The 27,255-nt window shown below is 42.5% G+C and overlaps 1 protein-coding gene and 1 non-coding gene across 3 annotated transcripts in view; both read left to right on the top strand.

The window, feature by feature from the left end:
- Positions 1–376: 376 nt before the first annotated feature.
- PEX7 (peroxisomal biogenesis factor 7) overlaps positions 377–27,255 on the top strand; it is an 80,293-nt gene continuing 53,414 nt past the window's right edge. The window contains exons 1-5 of one of the 2 annotated variants that reach the window (XM_002714756.6): positions 603–822; positions 2,126–2,183; positions 3,712–3,862; positions 18,642–18,719; positions 19,054–19,162. In XM_002714756.6, the coding sequence (XP_002714802.2) occupies positions 693–822; positions 2,126–2,183; positions 3,712–3,862; positions 18,642–18,719; positions 19,054–19,162 (526 nt within the window). In that variant the 5' untranslated portion in view covers positions 603–692. Of the gene's footprint in view, positions 823–2,125; positions 2,184–3,711; positions 3,863–18,641; positions 18,720–19,053; positions 19,163–27,255 lie in introns of both variants that reach the window. The other variant, XM_089332629.1, reaches the window with a different exon arrangement.
- Positions 7,058–7,240, top strand: LOC127493398 (U2 spliceosomal RNA). Its single transcript, XR_007923436.1, has one exon. It is a non-coding gene; the product is annotated as a U2 spliceosomal RNA (small nuclear RNA).

Genomic DNA, 27,255 nt, shown 5'->3' with positions numbered 1-27,255 from the left:
TGTCTGGTCTGGCAGACAAATTATATGGTCTATCTGCACGTAGCATGTGCTTGGCAAAGGTTTCAGTGTATGAATTAGTAAGTCCTGGTTTTCCTTAATGAGAGCTGGCATCTGAGCACCTATTCCCATACAATATACTCGGATTTGTTGACAATCTTTCGAAAGTCAGTTGCTTACGATGGTGTCTTTTTCCCTTGGCTTCTCCGCCGCCTGACTTAACACTGCTTCAAGTAACCCTGGGCAACCCGCCACACAATAAATTGCCTTCTGGACTCGCTGCAACATTTCTAGGGTTTGCTGTAGTTTATCTCAAGATTTTGTGATCGGCAGGAAAATTTCCTGCCAGTCTTTTAAAATCTCAACGAACTTATAAAACCCAGAACAGGCTGAGATGCAACAGCTGAAGTTTTCCGAATTACCCCGCCAACCCAACCTTACCTACTTTCCCTCACATTTAGATATTGCCAGCCAGCGCAAAAGTTGGGCTTTGCCCAAAAGAAAAATGGTCTCCTTCGGCATCATCGCCCTTCCTCGTGGACCAATCGGAATCCCAAGTTCAGGGCACCGGAGTCCTCACTTCCGCCAGTTCTTCCCGGGCCTCCCTAACTTCTCCAGGAGAGTCGCGCCCGTCAGCCTCCGACCGGGAAGTGCTTCCGGGGCCGCGGCGGCGGGGCCGAAGGCAGCTTGGCGGCATGAGCGGGGCGCGCGGCGGGGCGGCGCGGACGCTGCGGGTGCCGGGCCGTCACGGCTACGCGGCCGAGTTCTCCCCGTACCTGCCGGGTCGCCTGGCCTGCGCCACCGCGCAGCACTACGGCATCGCGGGTGAGGCCGGGCGGGGTGGGGGCCTGGAGCGCGGCGGCACCTCCCGCTCGCGGAACTGCGCTGCCGAGAGTGGACAGTGCCCGTGTGCCGACGCCAGGGGGCGGCAGAGGCCCCGGCCCGCATCGCTTGCCTGTTTTGCTGAGCCTGGGAAGTGAGTTGGTCCGCAGAGAATCGGTCCACTCCTCCCCTGGCAGCGTGGCGGTAGACCAGTAGCCGGTTCCTTGTTCTTGAGACGGTGTGCAGGGGGACCCCAGTGCTTGCTGACCGGGCCCACGTTTCTCACCGTTTGCATCCGAGCCCTGAGCCTCCGAGAGTGCATGCACGAAACGTTCAAGTCTGTGCTGCCTTTGGTTGTTTCGCTGGGAACCGAGATGTTTGCAAGCACTTAGAAGCGCGAGCTCGTTGTTTGAGTTCGTGGACTGTAGGTGGACAGTTGAGTGTCCATCTTGAGTGTACTGTCAAAGTAAAATTCATAGCCTAGCTGTGGTTTACGCTCTGAAGCACGTGCATTGTCATTGCATAATGTCAGGGATTGATGGTACTTTTTGTTAGCCCACAGCAGGGGAAAAAAAGTAATTTCTACAATTATAGGGAGAGAAATGCCCGCTTGCTTGTATTATCACCACTAGTGATTGGTGCTTGCACTTCCGGTTTACAGAACCCGCCCACTAGTTAGGTTCAATACTGGTGAGTCTGTAATGATCAGACTTAACAAATGCATGTCCACCAGCCACGCTGAGCACTTGTGAGCCTGTGATGCTGCTTTGCATCTTTTGCAAAAACTTGGAAGGAGTTGCCATTAACATTTACTCTCCTCGGTAGAAGGGTATTTCTCCCCTGGCTTCTATAAAGATATATAACATTTCAAATATATTGGTCCTTTAGGAAAATAATTCATCCTTGCTAGTTAGCTGGTATCGATACTGTTTTCAGCACTTCATCTCCAAGCATGATTGGATTTTCCTGTGAAATCTGGTGTTCGCTGTATTTTAGATCTGTTGGTGAGACAGGGTGATTTAGTAGAAGAGCACAGGTGGTAGGCAGGGTCACTTAGTCAGAGGTTTCTCATCTGTGAATGCGGGGGGGCAGAGGTTGGCAGGTGCATCCCAGAGCAGGCACTGAAGTGTCTCTCCCCTCTGGGCTGGGACTGGATTCAGGTCATAGGTGAGAGGGTGATGAATGTAATGATTGAAGCACGCTATGGTAGTAAAATCAGGTACTCAGGACTGGATACCTCCTTGACCTTAGGTGTTCCTCTGGCAGGTTCAATGGCATAATCTTGATTTTTTTTTTTTCTTTTGAGGCTGTGGAACCTTACTTGTTTTGGATCAGGATGAATCTGGGCTTAGGGTTTTTCGAAGGTAAAGTGACTCTCATGAATAAATATACAAAATCCCTGTTGTTGTGAAATCTTGAATAGTGTTAGGTTTTGAATCATTTTAGAAATTATTTATTTGAGAGGCAGAGAGAAAGAGAGAGCAAGCTGCCATCCACTGGTTCACTCCCCAAATGTCCTGGACAGCCTGAAGCAGAAGGCAAAAAGCCCAGAGCAGGGAAACTCAATCCAGGTCTCCCACCGTGGTGGCTGGGACACAACGACGTGGGCCAACACCACAACCCGGAAGCTGGAGTCAGGAGCTGGAGGCAGGCACTCAACCCAGGCACTCCCAAGTGGGACGTGTTGTCTTAACCACTAGGCCAATTGCCTGCCCAGTTTTGAATCTTTTGGATCGATGTTTTAATCAGCAGTATTAAGGAACTTCAGTATTTCTGTAGTGTAGAACTCTTTTCTTCCATGAAGTGACGATTGTGCCACTTTTCTTCCAAAGCTTATCTCATAGTGTCAATTTGTAAGTCATAACATTTAAAAAGAAAACAAAGGAAGCAGTTAGTGTATCCTGTAACATTGCTTACCGTTAGTCTTCCTGCTGGAACGTGGCTTTCATCGTGTAGGAGTGAATGGCTCGCTTTGTAGATTGCCCAGGACCTCATTTCATTTCTTCCCATGCCTGTCTTCCCTGGGTGACCGCTGAGCTCATTAACACTTCCGGCAGGGCCAGTCAGAGGTAGAGAAGAGAAAGGAGATTCTGGCAGAAAATAACTCCCTACTCGTAGCTATTCATAGCTGTTCAGGGTAGATAGAGATTTATGTGGCAAGCATTATATAGCTCAGGTGAAAGGCTTACTGGGAAAGTTGAAGTTACTGGTCTAAATTAGCATTTTGAAGTGCTAGCCAGCCCATCCTGTGAGTCACAAAAGACCATGAGCACCCAACTAGGGCAGCATGGCCTCACGTGGAGTTCTGTCTTCATGCCTGGGAGACCTGTTGTAATCCAGCTCTGTGCTTTCCTACCTGTCTGGTCTGGGTTAGTCCTTTTACCTTTCTGAACTTGTACGCCTTACGCTCTACTTGTAAACATTGTATGGGCTAATGTGTATTAATGCATGATAGGGGCCAGTGCTGTGGCACAGGGGGTTAATGCCCTGGCCTGAAGTGCCAGCATCCCTTATGGGCGCCGGTTCTAGTCCCAGCTGCTCCACTTCCAATCCAGCTCTCTGCTATGGCCTGGGAAAGCAGTAGAAGATGGCTCAAGTGCGCCCCTGCACCCACATGGGAGACCTGGAAGAAGCTCCTGGCTCCTGGCTTTGGATCAACAAAGCTCCGGCCTTTGTGGCCATCTGGGGACTGAACCAGCAGATGGAAGACCTCTCTCTCTATCTTTACCTCTCTCTGTGTCTTTCAAATAAATAAAATAAATCTTTAAACAAAATGCACGATAAACTAAGGAAAACAAAACAAACCCAAGACTATGAAATTATGATTGATCATCTTTTCTGATCAGCTGCCTGTGTCAGTTTTTGTTTTCGTTTTGAATCTTTCTGGTGTAGCTTTGACTGGAACGACGGTTTGTTTGACGTGACCTGGAGCGAGAACAATGAACACGTCCTTGTCACCTGCAGTGGCGACGGCTCGCTGCAGCTCTGGGATACCGCCAAAGCCGCTGGGCCCCTGCAGGTCTACCGAGAGCACAGCCAGGAGGTAGGAGGGACGTCCCTGGGGCAGACTGGTTTTCCTTCCTAGACTTCACTTGAAATCAACTTGGGGATGGCTGCATGGGGAAATGTCTTCAGGGGACAAGTTCAAAGTTGAGTGTTTCTTGTATATATTAGATGTCACTTAGAATTTGATTATCCGAACATAAAGTATCTCTTGGCCTTAAGGAGTTGGGAAAGAAAAGAAAAGGTCAGTCTTCTCATTAGGCAGTGGAAATGCTCGCCTCCAGAGAGGCCCAGTGCTTGCTGTCTGCTGGGGGAATCAGCCAGCCTTGCAGTGCCTTCATGTGGAGGAAGTGGAGGCTTCGTAGACCCGAGGTTGTCTGCAGGGCTTCAGTAGGATTCTCAAGGATTTCCAGAATGTATTGCAGCGGGAGCATCAAATAGTAAAGAAGAGGCAGGGTTTACTGAAGAAAGTTTACATCTGGTTCATGTGTTTGTCTCCTGTGTATAGCATAGAAAATAGTTTCAGTCATACTAAAATACATACATTTTGATTGAACATCACGGCCAAGACTTTTTTTTTGATGTTTTTCATTAAATGCTTAAGAATGTTCTTCAAGGTAGCCACAGACTCTTCCAATGAAAACTTGCAGATTGACTTTGAAATTTGTTGTCCACCCCAGTGCCTGTCCCCTAGAAGGCCATCAATAAACACTTACTAGGTTTAACAATATTATTAGTCTGCTGTGATACAAATTTGTTAAAATGAGAATTTCAGCCGTAATTGTATAGCTATTGCTATTAAGTGTTAATACTTCTAAGATTCTCACTGAAAATAAGGAAGAAGTTTAATTTCTCTAACATTGTAGTTCCTCTCATGAACTGGTGTGGTTGTAAATTACCATGGTTTCAGAGAATCGCTGGGCACTCAGACTGCTTTGGTAAAGGAAGAACAGTGGTTTTTGGATGTTTAATGCAAGAATCACCACATAGTACATCTTCAAAATTCAGACATTTTTGTGGTACTGTCAGGATTTTTGCCATCTTCAAATCCCACTTAGATGAACTGTTTATCTTTCCTCTTCTTTAGATATTTATATCTCAAAAGTCCCCCCCCCCCCAAATCTTACGCCTTTTATTGCTTATCTGTGTAATTCTAACATGGTAACTAACAGATCATAATGTAATAGATGCAATTATATTATATGATATACATTGTTTTAATGTTTTCCTTTTAAATTAATTTAAGATTTAAAATTTTTACTCCATTTACCCTAAATCAGTAGGTTTTGATGGCTAGTTTAGTCTGTGCATTTACTTGTTTTTTAATGTAAACTCAGCATAGTGTAATGAAAAAAATACATGTAAGTAGCAAAGCCATCTCCTGCTCTGCTGGTGATGTGTGTACTCTTCCCTGAGAAATATTGTCCTAGAATGTCCTTGATGGATGGGTAGGCAGCAAATTTCACTGTCTCAGGAGATAACTTCTTTGATCTTTAGATTCCTCTAATTGTTTTAAAAAAAATCACTTCTGTTAAGCCCGAATGTACTTCCTTGTAGCAACCAACTATCGCTTCTGATGCCTTTCTCTGAAGCAATGAGAATAAATCTAGTCCCTCTTTTCCATGCAACCCTTGAAACCAGTCATTATGCCCCTTGGTCTTCCCTCTTCCCGACTGTGCATTTGTTACTTCAGATTGTTCTCACATTTCATGGCCTCTACACTTTTTGCCCTCCTGGTAACCCTCCCTTGCTACTTTCCCGGTTTTCCATGTTCCTTTCAATGTAGTACACTAATTTATTCCAGATATGTGATGAGCAGGGCTCAAAGTTAAGACTTTGCCACCGTAATCCTGAACTTCTAATCTTATCCGAAAAGGCTGTGCATTGTCTTCAGCCATGTCCTGGTTTTGGGTCACTCTGAATCCACCAATAAAACACTTAGATCTTTGTTACTTGATCTTCCGTTAAACAAGATTTACAACATTCTATAATAAAAATCAGCTGGGTTTTTCAACGAAGACACACTTTGTTTTCCTTTGTGTTTTTTTTTTTTTTTTGACAGGCAGAGTGGACAGTGAGAGAGAGAGACAGAGAGAAAGGTCTTCCTTTTGCCGTTGGTTCACCCTCCAATGGCCGCCGCGGCCGGCGCGCTGCAGCCGGCGCACCGCGCTGATCCGATGGCAGGAGCCAGGAGCCAGGTGCTTTTCCTGGTCTCCCATGGGGTACAGGGCCCAAGCACCTGGGCCATCCTCCACTGCACTCCCTGGCCACAGCAGAGGGCTGGCCTGGAAGAGGGGCAACCGGGACAGAATCCGGCGCCCCGACCGGGACTAGAACCCGGTGTGCCGGCGCCGCTAGGCGGAGGATTAGCCTAGTGAGCCGCGGCGCCGGCCTTTGTTTGTGTTTTATAGACTATTATTCTAGGTTCCATTTTCTTTTCAAATGACTAGTTTTGACAAGCATTTGTATCATTTAGGATGCTGTGGTTGTTAGTGTAATAGAAAACCCAAGTAAAAGTGGCTTTGGTCATCAGATTTTATTATTTTACATAGTCTGTATGGGTATGTGAAATGATTAGCTGAAATAATCTTTTTAGATATCTGTTATTGCAGTACCCCCACTTCTCAGTACTAATTCCTCATCAGTCAGTTGGGTTTGTTGTAACCCAGTACCATCATCTGGATGGCTATACAGGGTCAGAGAAATGTAAAACAAGTTAGAAATTCTCCAGTTACTTTTCTGACCACTTGATTACTGTGTCAGAAATGGCTAATTATCATTTTTCAGATGACCAGAGAAGCATAAAGAGAACTACAAGCTTTTGCTGTATTTTAGGCTTTGAGGAATGAAGGTCTTAGTGAAGTGAAAAGAAGGAAAAACATGGACATTGTCTGTGCAGTAGCTTCTAAACTTAGCATCAAAGCTGGAGTCGGATTCTTCTCTACTTGTATTGAGCTGGTGTCTAGAGAGGCCAGTATGTCTTTTGAGCCTCATAAAATGCTTTGGGCTTAGCTTATGCTGAATATATAATAGGAATAGAATAATAGAAAAAAATTTAGAAATTTAGCAAGGACACTAAGAGTAAACTGAAAATTTTTGTTTTTCTCCCTCATGACCTACATCACTGTGCTATTAAAAGTGAGTTGAAGTGACTTAGTATTTATTTCAATTTCCTATTTCCAGTTTGGGCATTATAGTTCAAAAAGAGTTAAAATTTTACTGTCAAAAAAGGCATATCATTTCTCAGCCTTTTGACTAAGATCAAGTATAGTATCTGTTCTTATCAGCTTAAAAAAGGCTTACCAAGGACGAAATTTAAAAAAATTTTTTTATTCATTTATTTATTTGAAATGCGTAGTAACGGGTCGTAGAAGACAGAGAGAGAGAGAGAGCTCTTCCATCCACTGGCTCACTCCCCAAGTGGCCTCAATGGCCAGGGTTGGGCCAGGCTGAACTCCATCTGGGTCTCCCACATGGGTGTGGGGAATCCAAGAACTTGGACCATCATCTACTGCTTTCCCAGTTGCCTTAGAAGGGAGCTGGACTCAAAGTGGAACAGCTGGGATTTGAACCAGCTCTTGGATATGGGATGTGGCATTGCAAGTGATGGCTCAACTCACTGCACCACAATGCTGGCCCCACTTTGCTGAAATTTTTTTAAAGATTTACTTATTTACTTGAAAGACAGTTACAGAGAAAGAAGGAGAGGTTTGGTGGGGTGTCTAACATCTGCTGGTTTGCTCCCCAATTGGCTGCAACAGCCGGAGCTGTACTAGTCCGAAGCCAGGAGCCAGGAGCTTCTTCTAGGTTTCCCACATGGGTACAGGGGCCTAAGGACTTGGACCATCTTCTGCTTTCCCAGGCCATAGCAGAGAGCTGGATAGGAAGTGGACCAGCCGAGACTCGAACCGGTGCCCATATGGGATGCTGGCACTGTAGGCGGCGGCTTTACCTGCTATGCCACAGCACTGGCCCCCACTTTGCTGAATTTTTAAAATGAGATATTGGATCTGTTAAAGTTTTTGAGCATTGCTTATAAGAAACTTATCTTTGAGTTAAGTGTGAAACTATTAGTATCTCATGGAAAGAAGGTGTTTAGTTATACATATCATAATAAAGATGTGTCCTTTGGTTAAATCTTGTTTACTTCAAAAAGGAATAAATTATTTACCCTTTGGTAATGATAGATGCTGAGAATATAATGATGGTTACCAATAAAAAAGTAATAATGCAGAATGATAGTTATGTATTTAATACCAATGTGTTCTCTTTAGAAATGGATTTACATTTAAAGCTGTACGTAGGCTTGTTGATTAAAGGATATTTCTTTTTCCTTTCTTCCTTTTCTGTTGGACACAACTGGAACAATTGGCAGGAACAGTTTGACTTTTTTTTTTTTTTAATATTTATTATTTGAAAGTCACAGTTACACAGAGAGAAGGAGAGGCAGAGAGAGAGCGAGCGAGAGAGGTCTTCCATCTGCTGGTTCACTCTCCGATGGCTGCAGTGGCCAGAGCTGCGCCGATCCAAAACTAGAAGCCAGGACTCCCATGCAGGTGCAAGGGCCTAAGGACTTGGGCCATCTTCCACTGTCTTCCCAGGCCACATCAGAGAACTGGATTGGAAGTGGAGCAGCTGGGACTCAAACTGGCACCGACATGGGATGCCGGCACTGCAGATGGCGGCTTTTACCTGCTACACCACAGCACTGGCCCCCACAGTTTGACTTAATGTATTTCATTTTACATGCTTAGTAAAGCTAAGCTTTTCTTTTGGAGTGAGTTTCTGCTGTAGGATTTTATCACAGCTTCAAATAGCAGTTTTAAAACTTTCCAAACTTGGGGCCCATGCTGTGGCTCAGCGGATTAAGTCTACGTGCAGCGTGGCATCCCATACATGCCAGCTTGAGTGGTTCTAGTGTCTCCTGCTTTGCTTCCGATACAGCTCCCTGCTGATGCACCTGGGAAAGCAGCAGATGTGGCTCAAACACTTGGTCCCTCACCACCCAACATCTTGGGGCTACTTGCGGAGTTTACCAGTGGATGGAAGCTTTCTGGCTCTTTTTGTTTCTCCCTCTCTTTCTGTCACTCTGCCTTTTGAATGAATGAATATACAAATAAATAAATCTTAATTAAATAAGAAAGAACTTTCCAAGCTTCATTCAACAGCTCTAGTGTTTAGAGGCCGGGCTTTTAGGAAGTGAGTGGATTCGTTTAGAATAGATTGGGTCATTAGGGTAGAGCTCCCAGGATGGATCCTGATGGCTTAATGAGAAGGTGGGAGGAGACCACATGGATCTAGACACACATTCGGGCCATTCCCATGGTGTAATGCAGCCAGGGGGCCTTTGGCAAAGCCTGTCAGGCTCTTTGGGCTCTGAACCTCTGTAACCATGAGCCAAAAGAAACCCCTGCTCTTTAAGCACACAGTAAAAACAAAAAACAAACAAACAAACAAACAAAAAAAACAAAACCTTACCCCCTAAAAATGTGACTAGAGAAAAATAGTTTCTAGTTTGTCTCAGTTGAATCAATTCTTCCATTTGGGGTTTTACCATCAGTAGGAGGTAATATTAGATAATTGGTCATTAGGCCTGGGAAAAGCAGTGAAGGCTAGCCTAAGTGCTTGGACCCCTGCCAACCACGTGGGCAGTCCGGGTGAAGCTCCTGGCTCTGGCCTGGCCCAGCCCTGGCTATTGTGGCCGTCTGGGGAGTGAACCAGTGGATGGAATATCTCTCTGTTTCTACCTCTCTCTAACTCTTTCAAATAAATAAAATCTTAAAAAAAGTCTTTAGTAGGGGATTATTTCATTTTACCTTGCAAAGTCATTATTTGCAGCTTGCTTGTATAACCTCTAAGCTTTCTGCAATTTTCTGAAGAAGAGAAAATGTTTTCAATAAATGGGGAAAAAGTTTTCAATAAATGGGGAAACTGTAATAAAACATAATAAAGTATGTTCAGGTGGAGAACTTTCTGGCATGACTACTGCTACTGTGTTTGTGGTCACTTTCATGTGCCCAGTGTGGGTATCTGCCTGTCTCTAAAGTAAGTTAGTGAGTGAACTGTAGATAGGAATCAGAGCCCTATAGTCTGTTTTAGAATCTATTAGGAAATACGTGTAGGAGAATTATGTAATTTTACTTAATCACATGGTATTAGAAATTTCTTTTGCTGCAAGCTGATTTGAAGTGGATTGATCGACAGAGCTATTTAAATATATGTAGAATTAACATTTAAGGAATATAAGCATGTCTGTTTAAATATATCTTATTTATTAGAAATATACATATCATGGGCCTGGTCTTGTGACACAGAGGGTTAAGCAGCTGCTTGTGATACCAGCATTTCATGTTGGAGTGGCAGTTTGAGTCCTGGCTACTCTGCGTCCAATCCAGCATCCTTCTAATGCTCCCGGAAGTAGTCATGTAGTTAAGCCCCTGTCACCCACACAGGAGACCTGTGTGACATTCTGGATTCTGGCTTCAGCCTGGCCCAAAGCTGGCCGTTGCAGCCACCTGGGGAAGTGAACCAACAGTCCCTATCACTTTGTCTTTTGAATAAATAAATATTTACAAATATACATATATATATATATCATATTTTATACATAAAGTTTAGAAAAAGCAATGGAAAGAGAATTTAGCATAAATTCTAAATTTGGTTATCATTAAAGGGAGTGGGGAGGAAAACAGAAGAGAGAAGATAAGGGTGGAAATAAGCCTTCTCCAAGTATAACTCATAATTTTGACCTTGGAACCATTGAAATATTTTACATAATTAAAAATTACAATTTAAATCTGAAAGGAAAAATAATGCTAAATATTGAAAACAAGCAGATTAATCTGGTTTTCAGTCATATACGTAACCAAGAATGAAAGTAATTGTTCCAAGTGACTTCAAAAACACAGCATTGTGATTATACATTCCTAATGGGAAATGTCTGATTAAAAAAATTGGAAAGGAATTTTAACTGCATTCAGAAAAATCAGTATTGTTATTTTAAAATCTCATGTATATTGTTAAATAAAACATACCAATATTTATGTCATTAGAAACCAAAAGTTTAAAAAAATTTTTTTTATTATTATTTGAAAGACAGAGTTACAGAGAGAGGTAGAGACAGAGGGAGAGGTCTTCCATCCACTAGTTCACTCCCCAGCTGGCCGCAACGGCTGGAGCTGTGCTGATCCGAAGCCAGGAGCCAGGAGCTTCTTCCAGGTGTCCCACGTGGGTGCAGGGGCCCAAGGACTTGGGTATCTTCTATTGCTTTCCCAGGTCATAGTAGAGAGCTGGATCAGAAGAGGAGCAGCCGGGACAAGAACGCGTGCCCATGTGGGATGCTGGCACTTCAGGCCAGGGCTTTAACCCGTTGCACCACAGTGCTGGCCCCCAAAAGTTTTAATGAAAGAAAAAAGAGATGACATTAAAGAAGCAGAAACAATGTTAAAATTGGATGGGAAGTAACCATATAAACTTTTGGTTTATTTTTCCTGTCTTAGAAATAGTATGTATTTTTTAGTTCTTTGCACTATAAAGACTTAGAAGTAATGACAGCTTAGTAGCATTGAACATCTTTGGTACCCAGATCATGGCTTCTAAATAATTTCCCACTAACTGGAACAGCAACCTTTGGAGAAATTGTTTATTCTAGTTCTGGGCAAGGGAATCCAAGACATTGTATTGCATCAGAAAGTGGGCCCCTGGAGACATGTTCAAAATTTAGATGTGACAACTTGAAAGGGCTCACCTTGGCAAAAGATGGGACAATTTGAACACCAGAAAGAATGATAGCCATGAATTGAAACATTATACACACACATATACACACACACACACACTTATACACAAACATGCATGTTTTCACTCCTTACATGGGATCGTGATAATTAGAAAAATATTATCACCACTGAAGATTGTTAGGACAGCTAGCAAACTGACAAAAGTAAAGAACCAAGGCATTTATTCTGCCTTTTCTTTATGAGTTTTGTTTTGGAGTAATCAAAAAGTTGATAAGAAACATTCTTTATAACAGGATTCTAGCTAATCAATGCAGAAGGAAAAACAGAATTAGAAAATCACCATTTAGTAGCCCCTAATGAAATAATGACTCTAGGCCAGGGTCATCTGCGGATGCTAAAATCATTAATTTAAGATTGAAACATTCTCTGAACAATCTAGGATCACTAAAAGTGGGCCAACCAGAAATTATATGCCTCCTAATACAATAGGAAGCTAAAAAATATTGAAGTGAATCTGATTAAGCCTCCAGATCTAGCTCCCAATTTAAAGGAAATAGGAAGGGGAGAGGAAAAAGTTAAATACCACCACAAGGAAGCAATTAGCCAAATCCAGAACGTAGGACATCCTAGAGCACCAACCACTTGGTTTTTTCAGAAATAAGTGTCTTGGGGGAGGGGAGACAGAAAAAGCAAAATGGGTATGTGGGATGGTTCTAGAGAAGAAGATACTTAAGAGATTTAACAGCTGCGTGTAAAATGCGGGTCTTGTTTGAATACTGATTCAGATAAGCCAAGTCTAAAAGACTTGTTTGTGACAGGGAAACATGAGTATGGACTCAATATCAGATGATATTAAAGAGCTGTTATCTTGTTATGAATGGCAATGGCAACAAAATAAGTAACCAGGGCAAGTGACATGGTGCAGCAGGCCTGGCTGCCCCGTGGGATGCTCCCACGTTAGGCTGCCTGAATCCCAGTGCTGCCTCTGCTTCCCATCCAGGTTCCTGCAGCTGCTGTGCCTGGGACGCCGCAGGTGATGGCGTGGGTGGTTGGGTCCCTGCCACCCACTTAGGAGACGTCAGTGGAATTCCTGGTTCCTGGCTTTGGCCTGGCCCAGCCTGGACTGTTGTGGCCATTTGAGGAGTGAGCCATTGGATGGAAGATCTCTCTTTTGCTTGCTCTCTCTCTGCCTTTCAAATATTAAAAGAAAAAGAAAATAAACAAAACACCCAAATGGTCTTACCTGCTGAAGTGTTTAGGTTTGTTAATCAGAGAGTAATGGGACAGAAGAAACAAGAGGGGCAAAGTGTTGATAATTATGGAAGACATAATTATAATATAAATAATAACATGATAAAGCTAGGGGTTATTATTCTATTTTTCAGATTTCCATTTTGAAAAAAAATTTTAAATGTAAGTTACACATTGAAAGAAGTAAATAGTGATTTCTGGTCACTTAGTAATTAAAAGTTAGTGCCCCTTTCCTTTGTGTTGGTACACATCTGTATGAAAATTCTGGACATAGTTTTTATTTGACAGTTTTAATTAAATAGGACACCTTAAAAAGGTCAGTACTGAACAGTAGATTAAAAATGAGCTCTTTGGGAATTGGTTTCAGTAATAAAATTTGTCCTCTGAAACTGATTTTGATGAGGTTCAGATTTTATAAAGCAGTACAAAATATTGTTCAGTGTTTTTTCCCCCTTCCCATTTTGTCGATTAATTTTCTTTACCACTGCCAAGAGTAATTTCCTAAGATGGGCCTTTAGAGGACCCTGCTTTCAAAGCATAAAATCAGACTCAGCATGTCTGCGCTCCATTTTTTATTTAATTTGACCATTTGCCACGTCCACTGTTTGGGAATGGAGGGGTGAAATTGGGAATGGGGGAGAGACAGCAGAGTAGGCTGATACAAGACATACTCCCCATTCAGATTTGTTTCTCTGGCCCTTCATTCATCCCCAAAACATGTAACTGCCATATGCAAGGAAGTGCATGGGGCCTGCCTGGGCAGAGGAAAACTCAGGCATGCCTTGCCCTTCTGGAGAGAGGCTGAGGCTGTGGTGCCTAAGGTGTAAGGTGGAAAGTGCCATAAGCGCACAGTCCCTGGACTGGAGGAGCGAGTCCGGGCAGGGGCAGGGGCAGGGGCAGGGAGAGTACCTCTGAGTCTGGTGGGCGAATGAGAATCAGCAGTTTGGTGGAGACGCCAGGGGAGTAGCATGAGAGGCAAATCAGTGCACTTGGCGGGGAATTTTGGAGCCTGCTGGCTGGAGCAGTCAGCCTTTGGCTGTTGTGCTAAGATCAGTGAGAAGCCATTGCTGATTTTAAAAATCTTAAAGTATTTCATAAATAAAAAATATATGTAAGATGTAAAAGTGATAGATGGGGCTCTTGCATATTCGTCCAGCTTCAAAAATAAAATATTGCTTACACTAGGGGAGTCCCCTGGCTGCCCCTTATAATTCTGTCTCTCCTTTCCTGCCTTTCTCCATCCTCCCTTCTTCCCAGGAGTAACCACTGTCCTGATTTTCTATTTGTATTTGCTTTACTTTTTCTTTTTACTACATATGTATGCATCCCTAAATCACGCATAGTTTTGCATGATTTTGACCTTTCGGTCGTAAGACTCAGCATGGATGAATCTCACTTAATGTTGAGGAGTGCAGAGCATAAGTTGCAGGAGCCACATAGTAAGAACCATGGGAAGACTTGGTACAGGGGATAACAGTTAGTAACCTGTGTTAATAAAGATTATTTTCTGTGCTGTGTGATTAATGGATTGGAGGAAGCGAGAATGCATGGGGAGAGCAGTTACAAGAATGTTGTAGTCTTCAGTCATGGCTGATGGCGGGTGGCCGTAGCCTCTGCGGAGGAATCACACACAGACCCTTCCTTACCGTGGCCCCTACCCATGCGATCTCAACCCCTGCTCACTGATTGACCTTGCTGTTCCTCCACTTGGGGTCTCCTTGCTCCCTCCACCTGAGCTTTCCTCTCAGATCTGCAGAGTCCGACCTTTTACTGGGCTCAGGTCTCTGCTGAAAGAGGTCTTCCCTGACCATTCAGTGGAGAATTGGCCCCTACCCTTGTCATTGTTTCCCAGTCTCCTTCCTCTGCTTTATTTTCTTCGTAGCCTTTTTTTTTTTTAATCACAATTTTAAATTGCATGCTCATTTATAAGCTTTGAAAACAAAACCTAGGAAGTTGTGCCAAAATACAGGATTGGTGCAGGCTAGTCTTGGCTGACATTGTAATTTGCCACAACTCCTACACGCCACATGCCTTGTACAAAATAGATGCTTAATAAGTTTTTGTTGAGTAAATGGACAAACTGTCTTGAGATTGGGATAATGGAATTCAGTCATCGCTTTTCAGTCATCTCCCAAATATCTCTTTGGCTGTGAGCTTTTTTTAGAGCTTGAGGTAAGTGGCTAAACCCTGTCTGTCCTAGACATTTCCACTTGGCTGTCCTGCGGCCCACCTCAAACTCAGTGTGTGCGGGATGACGCCTTATCTTCCTTCCTCCAGTCTTCCCCTTCTGTTAGGCTCCCAGCACCGAACACTAATGTTCTCTTGCAGTGCTTCCTAGCCCTAATCCTTGGGGTGCTCCGTGTCCCTGCTGATGTCTGCAGGGACATTTCTGGTGACTGTTTCCCCTCTGCACTCTGCCGGCGAACTCTCAAAGAAGGCACTGCTTGAATCCTTCTCTTCTGGGCCTTACGTTCCATATTCTTTTGTACTTACATCTCTGATTGTTCCTTTTTCGCCATTTTTTTTTGACCCAATCTCCTGGCCTGTTCTTTGCTAGGTTTAACATGCTAGGACATTGGAAAGAATACATATTGATTAAGCGGCCTTTGTTGGCTTTTTGAAAAATTCTATTTGTAACCTCGGCACCATGTATGTCCTGGGAGACCAAATGCTTGATGCGTGACAGATGAGACAGCTGGCAGCAACACTGCCATCAGCATAGTTTTCTTACCTCCCATCTTTTGTTCTTACCAGGGCTAGGTTTTCTCTGAGCCGATGGAGGCTGTTGCAGTTTTTAAAAAAGTGAGAAGTCATAAGGTTTGGACTGCTGCATCATACTAGAAGTGCGTCGAGGCAGTAGAAAGAGAGCCGATGCTGTTAGTCTTTAGTTAGCTGTCCGTCCTGACTTAGCAGTGATGCAGGTTTTGAAGATGAATTGGATGGATAAATTATTTTACCCAACATACGTGGAGTACCTGTTTTATTGTGATGGACTTAGATGTGCAAAATCAAGTATGGCAGTTATTTAATGCTACTTTTAGGGATGTGGGACATGCTAAACTGGAAGTAGGTACAAGCTGCTGTTGGTGTGCCCAGGGGAGGGCAGGTGACTCATTGTGGGGCTTGTCAGAGGAGGCTTATTTCACAGAGGATGTGATGCAGTCAGGCTGTGGGGTAAGTGGGAATTCACAAGTGGACAGGCCCTTCATACTCCTGGAGGTGTTTAATCTGGAAAACATGGAATTATTCTGGGCCCAGGGTAGCTCCAGTGAAGCGTGATTCCAGCAAGGGCAGGACTTTCATTTCCTTGATCTCGCACCCGTGTAATCAAGAAGTTCTGGTTCAACAGGGCCCTCAAGCAGCAGGCCGTACACATAGGCTAGCACAGCAATTACTAGTTGGCTCTGAAGTTAGGCTTCCCTGGGTTCAGATTTCAACTCTGCATCTTTCTAGCTTTGGGAACTGGGGCAAGTTACTCAACCTCTATGGGCCTTGGCCTGTGCCAAGTAGATTATATCATCTGCTTCCTGGAAGCATCACGGAGAATGTGGCAACCTCTGGCACACAGGGTGCTTAATAAAGGTTTGCTACTGTTGTTAGCATTTTTTTCTTAAAATTATTTACTTATTTACTGGGGGAGAGAGGGAGAGAGAAAGTCACTGCGCCTCCACTGGTTCAAATCTTGCAATAGCCAGGGCTGGGCCAGGTCAAAGTGGTAACTGAGAATTCAGCCTGGGTTTCCCATGTGGGTAGCCGAGACCCGACTACATGAGCCATCACTGCTGCCTTCCAGGGTCTGCAGTAGCAGAAGCTCAAGGCAGGAGCTGGGGCTGGGCATTGAACCCACGTGTTCTGGTGTGAGATGTGGGCATCTTAACTGGATCCTGACCACGAGGCTAAATGCTTACTCCTGTTGTTATTTTTTGACTGCTTACATCAGCCTAGAGCAGGGATTGGCAGACTACAACTTATGGGCCATGGCCTACCCTGATTTGCTGTTTGATTTGCAAATAAAGTTTTATTGGGACACAGCCATACCCATTCATTGAGTATTGACTTAGGCTGCTTTTATGTGTCCTGTAAAGTCTGAAATACTTACTCTATGGCCCTGATAGAAGAGATTTAACTTTATGGAAGAAATTTACCATATACTATAGGGCTCTTTATAAAGTAAATGTAGAGCGTAAACTCAAACCCCTCAGCTGTGCAGATCTTCAGTGACTGCTTCTGAACGCATCCTTTTCCATCTGTGGCTGACATACGGCCACAGCAGCTCTTTGGGTATGAGCTGTTGTCTGTTGCGAGACTATGGTTCTTTTCATGTCTTAGCTGCTCTTCTGTTGCATGAATATGGGCAGTGACAGGGCCAGGGCTTGTGGGGGGGGGGGTGGGGTTGTGAGGCACTCACAGAGTATACAGTTTAAGGGAGTTCCCCAAAACTTGATAATTAAGGTAATAGTCTGTTAATGCAGTGTTTTCAAAAAATAAAAATGGATGCAAAAAATTCATGATGAGCCAAATACCAATATTGTGTTTTCTTTTATCCTTCCTCTTTTTTGGAAGATTAATAAAATTTAATTTTTTTCAAAAGGTCTCCAGCTTTATTGAGATATGATTCACAAATAAAAATTATATATATTTAAGGTATGTAAAGTAGGGCTTTAATATACAAGTATACATAGAGTAATGATTACTCCCATTAAGCCTCTTAGCATATCCATCATCTGAGACGGTTACCATTTTGTATGTGTGTCAAGAACATATAAAAGCTATTGTCTTAGCAAATTTCAAATGTAGAATACATTACTATTAACTGCAATTACCATACTTTACATTGGATCTCTAGACCTTAACTTGCAGCTGAAAGTTTATTTCCATTTTCCTCACCCCCCAACCCTTGGCAGCCAGCACTGTACAGTGTGTTTTTCTTAAGTTCTACTGTGCTGGATTGCATAGAAGTGATGAAGCATGAAAAGTTTGAAATAAAGGGAGGATCAGTATCACTGATTTTCACCCCCTTAGGCCGTAACATTGCTCAGCAGGGCATTGGGCGGCAGAGAGCAAGGAGCCCAGCCTGCAGCTGCAGCGCCCCATTTGTTCATTGTCTCCACAGGTATGTGGGAGTGAGACTTGTCAGCTTCACATTAGCCTGCTGGGTGGTCACATTTAATGACATATACTCAGGTTCATGTCTGGGCTTTTTCTAAAGTATAATTGTGCATATTTTCTTGAACTTAAACTCAGTGATCTGTATATAATCAGAGGTATAAAATGGTGGAATAAAAAATATTTCTGTTAAGTTTTCAGATGGTCCGTTTGAAATGGTTCAGTGAGAATACTGAAGCATAAATTAGAATAGCAGCATTGGATAACTAAAGCTGTTTACCAAGAGATCTGAAAGGATCACCTGGTTTCTATAAGCTTTTTCTAAGAAAGGCCAAATAGGGATATTAATTGAATTTATAATGCTTTCTGATAAACACTGACCCAGTAAGGTTTTTTAGATGACTACCTCTCTAATCTTCTCTGACATTTCTTCATGGTGCTGCAAACAGTGATTTGTGGGCAGGTTTAAAAATAGGTATAATTTGTTTTAGGGAAGGTTTGGGAGTATTCTGTAGAGTTCTGTTAAGGTGGAGTCTGGTCTGTGGGGAATAATGTGGAAGAATGGGCAAGGTCACCTTTCCACTTCTCAGCGTGTTGAAATGACTTTGATGTTTTAATGAAGCAAATTACTTGTTCTAACTGGCTATCACTGCAATAAAGAGATAAAATGTAATGTTGAACTTGATGCCCTTTTGCTTTCTAAACGCATTAAAATGTTTTTAGGTGTATAGTGTTGATTGGAGCCAAACCAGAGGTGAACAGCTTGTGGTGTCTGGCTCATGGGATCAGTCTGTCAAAGTGGTATGTCAGCATTACTGTATTTAAAACAAACACTGAATTGTTTCTTTTCCAAAACATAACTTCTGTAATTTCACAGATAGTTTTGTTTTCAAGACATGTATTGAAATGGTTATTAGAATTTAAAATAGATTTCTTTGGGCCATAATTAGCTCAGCATTGATTATTTTGGCCCCTTAAAATTGGTACCTCTTGCTTTACATAAAAATAGATATTAAAATTGATGATATGTATTGCTTGTGTATGTATATTACCTATTTATATATATATAGTATATACATGTGCATGAATTTGAATTTCCCTTTGTTAAGTAACTGATCTATTCATTTGTTTGTAGTGGGACCCAACTATTGGAAAGTCTCTGTGCACCTTTAGAGGCCACGAGAGTGTCATTTATAGCACAATCTGGTCTCCCCACATCCCTGGTTGTTTTGCTTCAGCCTCAGGTAAATAATTGTCTGCTTACCAGAAGCATTATTTGTAGAAAAGCGTGGCCTTGTTTTCCCCATTAGGTGGTGCTGTATACCTCAGATTCAGGGTGGAACCCAGAGTATATGACATACTGTTCTTTTGTACTCTTAAGACTGTTTCATTCATTGGGCTGGTGCTGCAGCTCACTTGGCTAATCCTCTGCCTGTGGCGCCAGCACCCCGGGTTCTAGTCTCGGTTGGGGTGCTGGATTCTGTCCCGGTTGCTTCTCTTCCAGTCCAGCTCTCTGCTGTGGCCCCGGAAGGCAGTGGAGGATGGCCCAAAGTGCTTGGGCCCTGCACCCGCACGGGAGACCAGGAGGAAACACCTGGCTCCTGGCTTCGGATCCGCGCGGTGCGAGCCAGCCGCAGTGGCCATCTGGGGGTTGAACCAATGGAAGGAAGACCTTTCTCTGTCTCTCTCTCACTGTCTAACTCTGCCCGTCAAAAAAAAAAAAAAAAAAAAAAAAAAGACTGTTTCATTCATTACCAACCTCTTGACAAGAGTTAGCCAGGGGCCCAGATTACTTCTCGGGGATTCTAACTCTTGGAGAATAACTCATAGCTTCCTGGTAAGGACAAATCCATGGATGGCGATCAGAAACTAGGGTAAGAAATACTTTTGAAAGAGAAGGTCTTGAGTGTGTGTGTGTGTTTAAATATTTATTTATTTGAAAGGTGGAGTTAGAGAGAGAGAGAGGTCTTCCACCTGCTGGTTCACTCCCCATATGGCTGCAATAGCCAGGGCTGGGCCAGACTGAAACCAGGAGCCAGGAGCTTCCTCTTAGTCTCCCACATAGGTGTAGGGGCCCAAGCACTTGGGCCATCTTCCTCTGCTTTTCCAGGCATGTTAGCAGGAAGCTGGATTGGAATTGGAGCAGCCAGCACCCATATGAGATACTGGCACTGCAAGCGGCCACTCCACCCACTACGCCACAACGCCAGCCCCTTGAGTTTTGTTTTAGAACACTGTTGACTCTGAAGACGTATATGTGGGTATGTCAGCAAGCAGGTTCATTGTGGAGCTCAGTCTAGCCTTGTGACCCGAAATTGTGCTCTTGGCTCATGACTGGTAATTGAAGTGCTGGCAGGAAATCTGAGTACCCAGGAAGACTAAACAGAAGAAACTTGGGATGGAACAAAAGTTGGCAAACTACTGCCCTCATGTCACAGTGACTGACTCAGTGACAGTTTTTGTAGATAAAGTTTTGTTGAATCAGAACCATGACATTTATTCACATAGTGTCTGTGGGTGCTTTCAAGTACAGTGGCAGAGTTGCATAGTTGTGACATCTGAAACTGGCCCTCAAAGCCATAAAAGACTGGCCCTTTATGGGGACTGTTTGCTCACCCCTGGCATAGAGCCTTGAGGGAAGATCAATCCTGAGCACAGTTGGTTGTTTTAGTGAGGAGAGAAGACAGGAGCTAGAGAGAGTGACAGTGTGTCTCCAGGTGTCTCTCATTTAGTTATGCTACATCCAGACAAAGAACAGGTAGGGTAATCGTACCTTACTTGCCAATAAACTATCAGTGCTCTGAGTTGGCTTCCTTAGGAAATAGGACATCATAGAAATCCTTTCCATTAGTTGATTTTCTTATTAATTTTTTAATTCTAAAAACTACAAGTAGTCAAACTGGGACATGACTTTACTCTTGTGGTTAAGATACCATTGTCCCATGTCGGAATACTTAGCTCCTGACTCCAGCTTCCTGCTAATGTGGACTGTGGGAGACAGTAATGATGGCTCGAATAATTGAGTTCTTCCCTCCCATGTGGAGAACCTGGACTGAGTTTCCAGCTCCCAGCTTTGGCCAACACCAGTAGTTGTGTGCCTTTAGAGAGTGAACTAGCAGGTGGAAAGTCGCTCACTCACTGGCCACCACTCACTATTCCCCCCCCTCCCCCCAATTGCTCAAATTCTGAAAGTATTACTAAGCTGATGACACTCAAAAATGGAAACCTTAGGTAACCTGTGTATAGACAAACAGGTAACCTTAGGTAACCTGTATATGGACAACTAGATACATTTAGATTATTATTTTGAGATCCTAATGGTGACTAATCTATTTAGAGGCAATCAATTTAAGAAACATTTTGTTCTCTGAAAGAAATTACTGATATTATTTTCTAGAATGATGAGCAATGTACTCTATAAACTTATATAATTTTATTACTATTTTTAAATTTCTAAGTTAACAAGTCATTGCTTCTTTTGGTCATAATCTAAGTTAAATCTTTTCTAAAATACCTTGAGATGGGATCAGTGATATATTTTTCCTCATTGTATTTCCTTTTCCAAGGATGAATTTCTTCTTTGATGTTTTATCCTTCTGTGACACAGCTAACCATAAGGCTGGGTGTGTGTTAAGTCAATGGTAGTAGTGTTAATACACTTAGTTTGAGTTAATGAACCATTTAACCTGTATATAGTATAAATGCTGAGTTTTATATTTATAATGGATCAGATCTGTAAGATGACTATAGTTTAAGGGATATAATTTTACCATTGGTGAAAAGCCCTAACACAGAGAGTGTTAGCCCAAGTTGAATTAAAATGCTTGTAAGGATATGAATTAGACTGACTTTAACTTCATTTTCTTTACGGTGAGATGCCCTTCAGCCGTAACTATGATGCAGAGAAGTTGTTTCAAACTCTGAACGAATTTAGAGGTAAAGAATAGATCCGCCTTCAAAATGGGCAGAAACAGGCTTCCTTCTGAAAGTAAAACAGTGAAAGCGTGTCTGCTTGGGATTCTGATGGGCAACATTCACAGTAAACTGAAGTTAAAAATGAGTATAATTTTGCGTATTGGGAAAAGTATTAGTAAGTAGAACTCATTGAACTCCTGATGAGTTTTTAGAAAGTCCTTTATCCTACTATTGTATGTTACCTTGTTAATTTATATTATTGTTTAGAGTTCTAAAATTGTCTTCATGCTTATAATTGTTGTTCTTTTTATGCCCATGGCTGAATATGAAATCTGGTAGCCACAAAATCATAAACTAGTACAGCTGCATTTATTTAAACATCAGGTATATTGTGTGTATTAGCCCTTTATTTGGGCTGAGTCATGCACCTCTTCCTTTTATATTGGCTTTTGTGTGGCATGGTATACTCACATATAATATTGACTCTGGATATTACACATGGAACACTCATTTGGTGTATGAGACCAAATAGCAGAAAAAAAGATTCATTGTTTATAGAGAGTTAGCAAGATAATTACAGCTTTTTAAATGGGTACTATATAAAAACAGTCTGCTATCAACAGAGTGATCATTTGCTTTCATAGAACAGATCATCTGCTTAATTGTGTTACCTTCAGTGTTGCATTAGAAGTTAATGTAAATAGTGATCTTATCAACCAGGAATTCTTTGGTTGAAAATGCAAGAAATTCTGACCCCAGCTGTCTTAAGAAAAAAGATAATTTACTTCCTCATGTAGTTGAAAAATTAGAGCTGGCTTACAGGCAGTGCTTAGGTGTAGGGCTCTGTCTTCTGTTGGATTCATCATTAGGTAACAAGCAATGCATGATGGCAGTAACTCTGACCCCACATCCATCCTGATTTCCGTCCAGTAGGAAATGGTGAGAGATTCTTAGACGTCCAGGAGAATTTCATGTTTTCTCATTGGCTCTGATGGTTCCATGTGGATGTTCCTGAACTGATTACTGTTCTTGGGGGAGCAGTTTGTAATGTCTTGATTGGCTTAAGCCCAGCATAGTTCTTGCAGCTGAGAATGGAAACTGGGGAAAGGTGGTACCCAAGTGACATACTCGGAGAATGCAAAGAGTAAATCTTGATTAGGTGAGGTTAGTGGATAGATTCTAGAGGGCCAGTGTCCATTGAATTGGCTGTACATCAAAGGCTTAAAAGAAATCAGATGGAATTTGATGACAATAAAGCAATGGACCTATAAGTTATAAATTATGTCTTAAAACAAAATATCTTTGAAAGTAGTTTCTGTGAAATTGAATACAGCAAATCTGTTCTCTGCCAAAATTTTATAATTTTGGAAATTCATTGGAAGACTGATTTATCAAACATTTCACATTTTGCTGAGACAGTCTTACTGATGATTTTCAAATATTAGCCTACTTAATAAGTTTGAAAAAATTTGAAGTTTCTCTTTCACTTTACAAAAATAATGGAAGGAGTTGTGGTATGGCAAAAAGTTAAGGTAGATGCTGAAACTTTTGTTGTGCCTTAGCCATTTCAAGGGAGACAGGCAGATTTGCTTACCAAGTTATATACAGTGCGATAATAGGCAGTCAAAGGGCCGCGCTGTAGCATGGTAGGTAAAGCTGCCACCTGCAGTGCCAGTATACCATATGGGCACCAGTTTGAGTCCCAGCTGCTCCACTTCTCATCCAGCTCTCTGCTATGGCCTGGGAAAGCAGTAGAAGGTGGCCCAAGTCCTTGAGCCCCTGCACTGCGTTGGGAGACCCAGAGGAGCTCTTGGATCCTGGCTTTAGTTCATCCCAACTCCAGCCGTTGCAGCCATTTGGGGAGTGAATGAGAGGACGGAAGATCTCTCTCTCTTTCTGTCTCTCTCTCTCTAACTCTGCCTTTCAAATAAATAAATAAATCTTAAAAAAAATAGGCAGTTGAACTACTTAGCAGATTTTGTTTGCTTGACTTGTTTTTATGTATTTTCTATTGCACTTGTATGTTATTTTATATAGCTGAATGCCATACACAGCCAACAGTATTTTTGGTTGTTATGGGAGTAACCATCTTAGAATTTTTAAACCAAATCTAAGGTTCATTGTGATTTTTGAGAAAGATTTTGTCTGAAAGTCAGATTTTTATTTATGTATTTGAAAGGCAGAGTTGCGTGGGGAGAGGAGGAGGAGAGATATCGTCTCTTCACTAGTTCAGTCTGCAGATGGCTGCAGCAGCCAGGGCTGGGCCAGGCCACAGCCAGGAGCTTCCTCTGGGTCTTCCACCTGGGTGCAAAGGCTGAAGAACTTGCGCCATCCTTTGTTGTCCTCCCAGGCACATCAGCAGGGAGCTGGATGGAAAGCAGAGCAGCTAGGACTTGAACTGGCACTCACATGGGATGCCGTTGCTACATGTGGTGGCTTAACCCACTGCACCAGTGCTGGCCCAGTCAAATATTTACTGAGTGTCTGCTGTTTGCTGGGCACTGGGGATTTAATGAGGAAGAAAACAGTGCTCCTGCCCTTTGACAGCCTATGTTCCAGTGTCAGTTACTTGCTGAGAGACAATTGGAAATACACCAGGGCAAGGAATGTGAAGTTCTTTGAAGGACAGGTAATACAGCATGGTGGCCAGGAACATGGACTCTGCAGCTGGACTGCCCATGATCAAGTTCTGGCTTCTCCAGTGCTGTGTGACTTTAGTGTTACTGTTTAATCACCAGCTCTTTGTTTCCCATTTCTAGAATAGGGATGACCATAATGTCTCCATCATGGAGTTCTGCGAGTGATTAAATGAGTTAATGGACTTGGAGGGCATAAAACAGAGCCTGGCACAGAGTAAGGACTACCTCAGAGTTATCTCTTGTTGTAACACATGTGCCCAGAGTTCTGTGGGAACCTGGAAATGGATTCCTGATCTTGTCAGGGTTGGCTGACCGTCCCTGAAGAAATTGTGTCTAAGCTGCTACTGTGTGAACGAGTAAGAGGTAGCAGATGAGAAGCGGGAGGCAGCGGTGTGGGATACGGGGAGAGCAGAGCATCAGAATGGCCTTCGCACTGTGTATGTGCTGCAAGCACGAACGGTCATTGCTTATCAGAACTAAAACTCTGAGAACAGGTTTAAGAAACTTGCTCTGACTAGAATCTGGAGTGCACGATTGTGTGATAGCACATGAGTCTGATGATTCTAAACCTTGCTAATCATCTGCATCATTGGTAGAGCTTAAAAAAAAATTCTAGGCTCTGAGTCCTGCTGAATCGGAGTGCCTCTGGGAGGCGTGTTTTTAATCCCAGCTGGATCAAGTGAGCAGTCCCACGTGGGAAGCCCTGCATTAGTTTGTGGAATAGCTCTGTTTGTGATGCCAAATTAGTTACTTGTTCCTGTTGATGGAGTGGGAATTGCATGTTTGTTTTCATAGAAATATATTCATCTCTTTGAAAGAAATACAGAACGTTTTCAGCACTGAATTCAGAGAGAAAGTTGTGTCTTTTGGCTCAGAATTTCTTGTTGTTTTTTTTTTTCTCATTTTCTTGGTGACATTATGGCCTTTAATAGTTAATTCTCTAGTTTTGTCTTCTTGCTTACAGACAGAAGCTTGTTATAAAACATACCATGATCTTTGAATAAATATAAGCTCAATTGCAACACTCTTGGTTATAAAACCCAAAGTTGTAAAATACTTGTTTTTATGGTAGAAGCTTATATGATAGACAATCAAGATTTTTTTAAATATCTAATCCTGTGCTACACTTATAGCTAATTCTGTCATTCAACTGCTGATAACGATTTCTATTTTAAGATAATATATGAGGAATAATATTTAGGTTACTCCAATAATTTAATCACATTCTAGGTTGTATAGTATTTGCAAATCCAGAATCCAATTTTTTTATCGCTAGCTAAGTTAAGACAAAATGTGACTAGTTTTTAGAGTGACATGTTCGTTTACCTTCCATAACAGACTTTTCAAAGGACATTATGTTTTATCTAGTTTATGATAGTCACATTAGTACAAACTTCATATTTCTAAATTGTATGAGATAGAAGGGAAGAATATTTATCTTTTTACATAAATATGATTAATATGAAATAACTTTCTTCTGAGCCATGAAAACTAAATTACTGTTATTGCAGACTCCATATAATTGCATAAGTCATAGCCATGCCTGAATATGTGGGGTCCAGCCAGTAGTAAAAATAAACCTTGTTCTACTGTAAGAAAAAGGCGTATTCAGTCTGATAGGCATCTGGCATTTCAATTAGATTAAAGTTATCTGGGTCCCAAAGCACTCTTTTGCTGCTACTCTATTTATTTCACAGTTTTGGAGGCTCCGTTTGTACTCATTCTCCTTACCTAACTTCTTACCTACTGCAGTTTGCAATTAGAGCCATGGCCAGCACTTCTGATTCCATGTTGTGTGTTTAAACTTGCGGGTTCTACAGCTGGTGGCAGGTCTGCAGCTGATAAGAGAAGTTGGCAAATCAGGTGCCTCCATGGCACCACCACAGGGCTCTGATAAGTGTCTGGCTACAGTGAAAGGCCAGTTGGCCACAAGATGTGATTAAAACAAGCATTGTAAGCACAGATGTCTTGGTGGCTGAGAGACTTGAGTGAGTCATTGTACCTTTTGGCCAGAAGGCCTTTTTTACCTGGAAAACAAAGTGATGAGGACAGAGTGCCAAACCTGTACAACAAACACAGGAGTGACTCTCAAGGAAGTGGAGTTCTTAACTCCTGCAGAGCAGTCATCACTTTTTGTACCCCTTAAGTTAAACTACAAATCCATGGCCTTGCTTTTTTTTTTTTTTTTTTAAGATTTATTCATTTTACTTGAAATGCAGAGCTGCAGAGAGGAAGAGGCAGAGGCAAGGGGAGAGAGATCTGTCCACTGGTTCACTCCCCACATAGTTGCAATGGCCAGGGCTGGGTCAGACCGAAGCCAGGAGCCAGGAGCTTCTTCTAGGTCTCCCACATGGGAGCAGGAGCTGAAGGACTTGGGTCATCTTCCACTGCTTTCCCAGGCACATTAGCAGGGCGCTGGATTGGAAATGGAGTAGCTGTGACTTCAACTGGCACCCATATGGGATGCCGGTACTGCAGGCAGCGGTTTAACTTGCTACTCCACAGCACAAAAATACATCATAGAATTTAAGAATAACGTCATGCCTAACCTTAGCTGTTGTGTTGTTTAATCTCTTATTGAAGTAAAAACTCATACAGAACAGTGAATAAACTCAGCAGGCAAGCACTTGATGAAATTTCACAGTGAGCACATCTGTGTGACCAACATCTGGGTCAAGGAGCAGAATATCAGCAGAGACCTCCACCCGATCCCCACTAGCGTGATCTCTGTCTGCTTTCCAGTTGCCTGTTTCTGTACTTTTGTGTCTGGTTTTTTTTCTGTC

Source organism: Oryctolagus cuniculus, chromosome 5 (assembly GCF_051225735.1).
Source record: "Oryctolagus cuniculus isolate XC-2025 breed Fujian yellow rabbit chromosome 5, ASM5122573v1, whole genome shotgun sequence".
Classification (NCBI taxonomy): Eukaryota; Metazoa; Chordata; class Mammalia; order Lagomorpha; family Leporidae; genus Oryctolagus; species Oryctolagus cuniculus.
The sequence above is the reverse complement of the archived record's forward strand: the minus strand, read 5'-3'. Positions and strand labels throughout refer to the sequence as shown.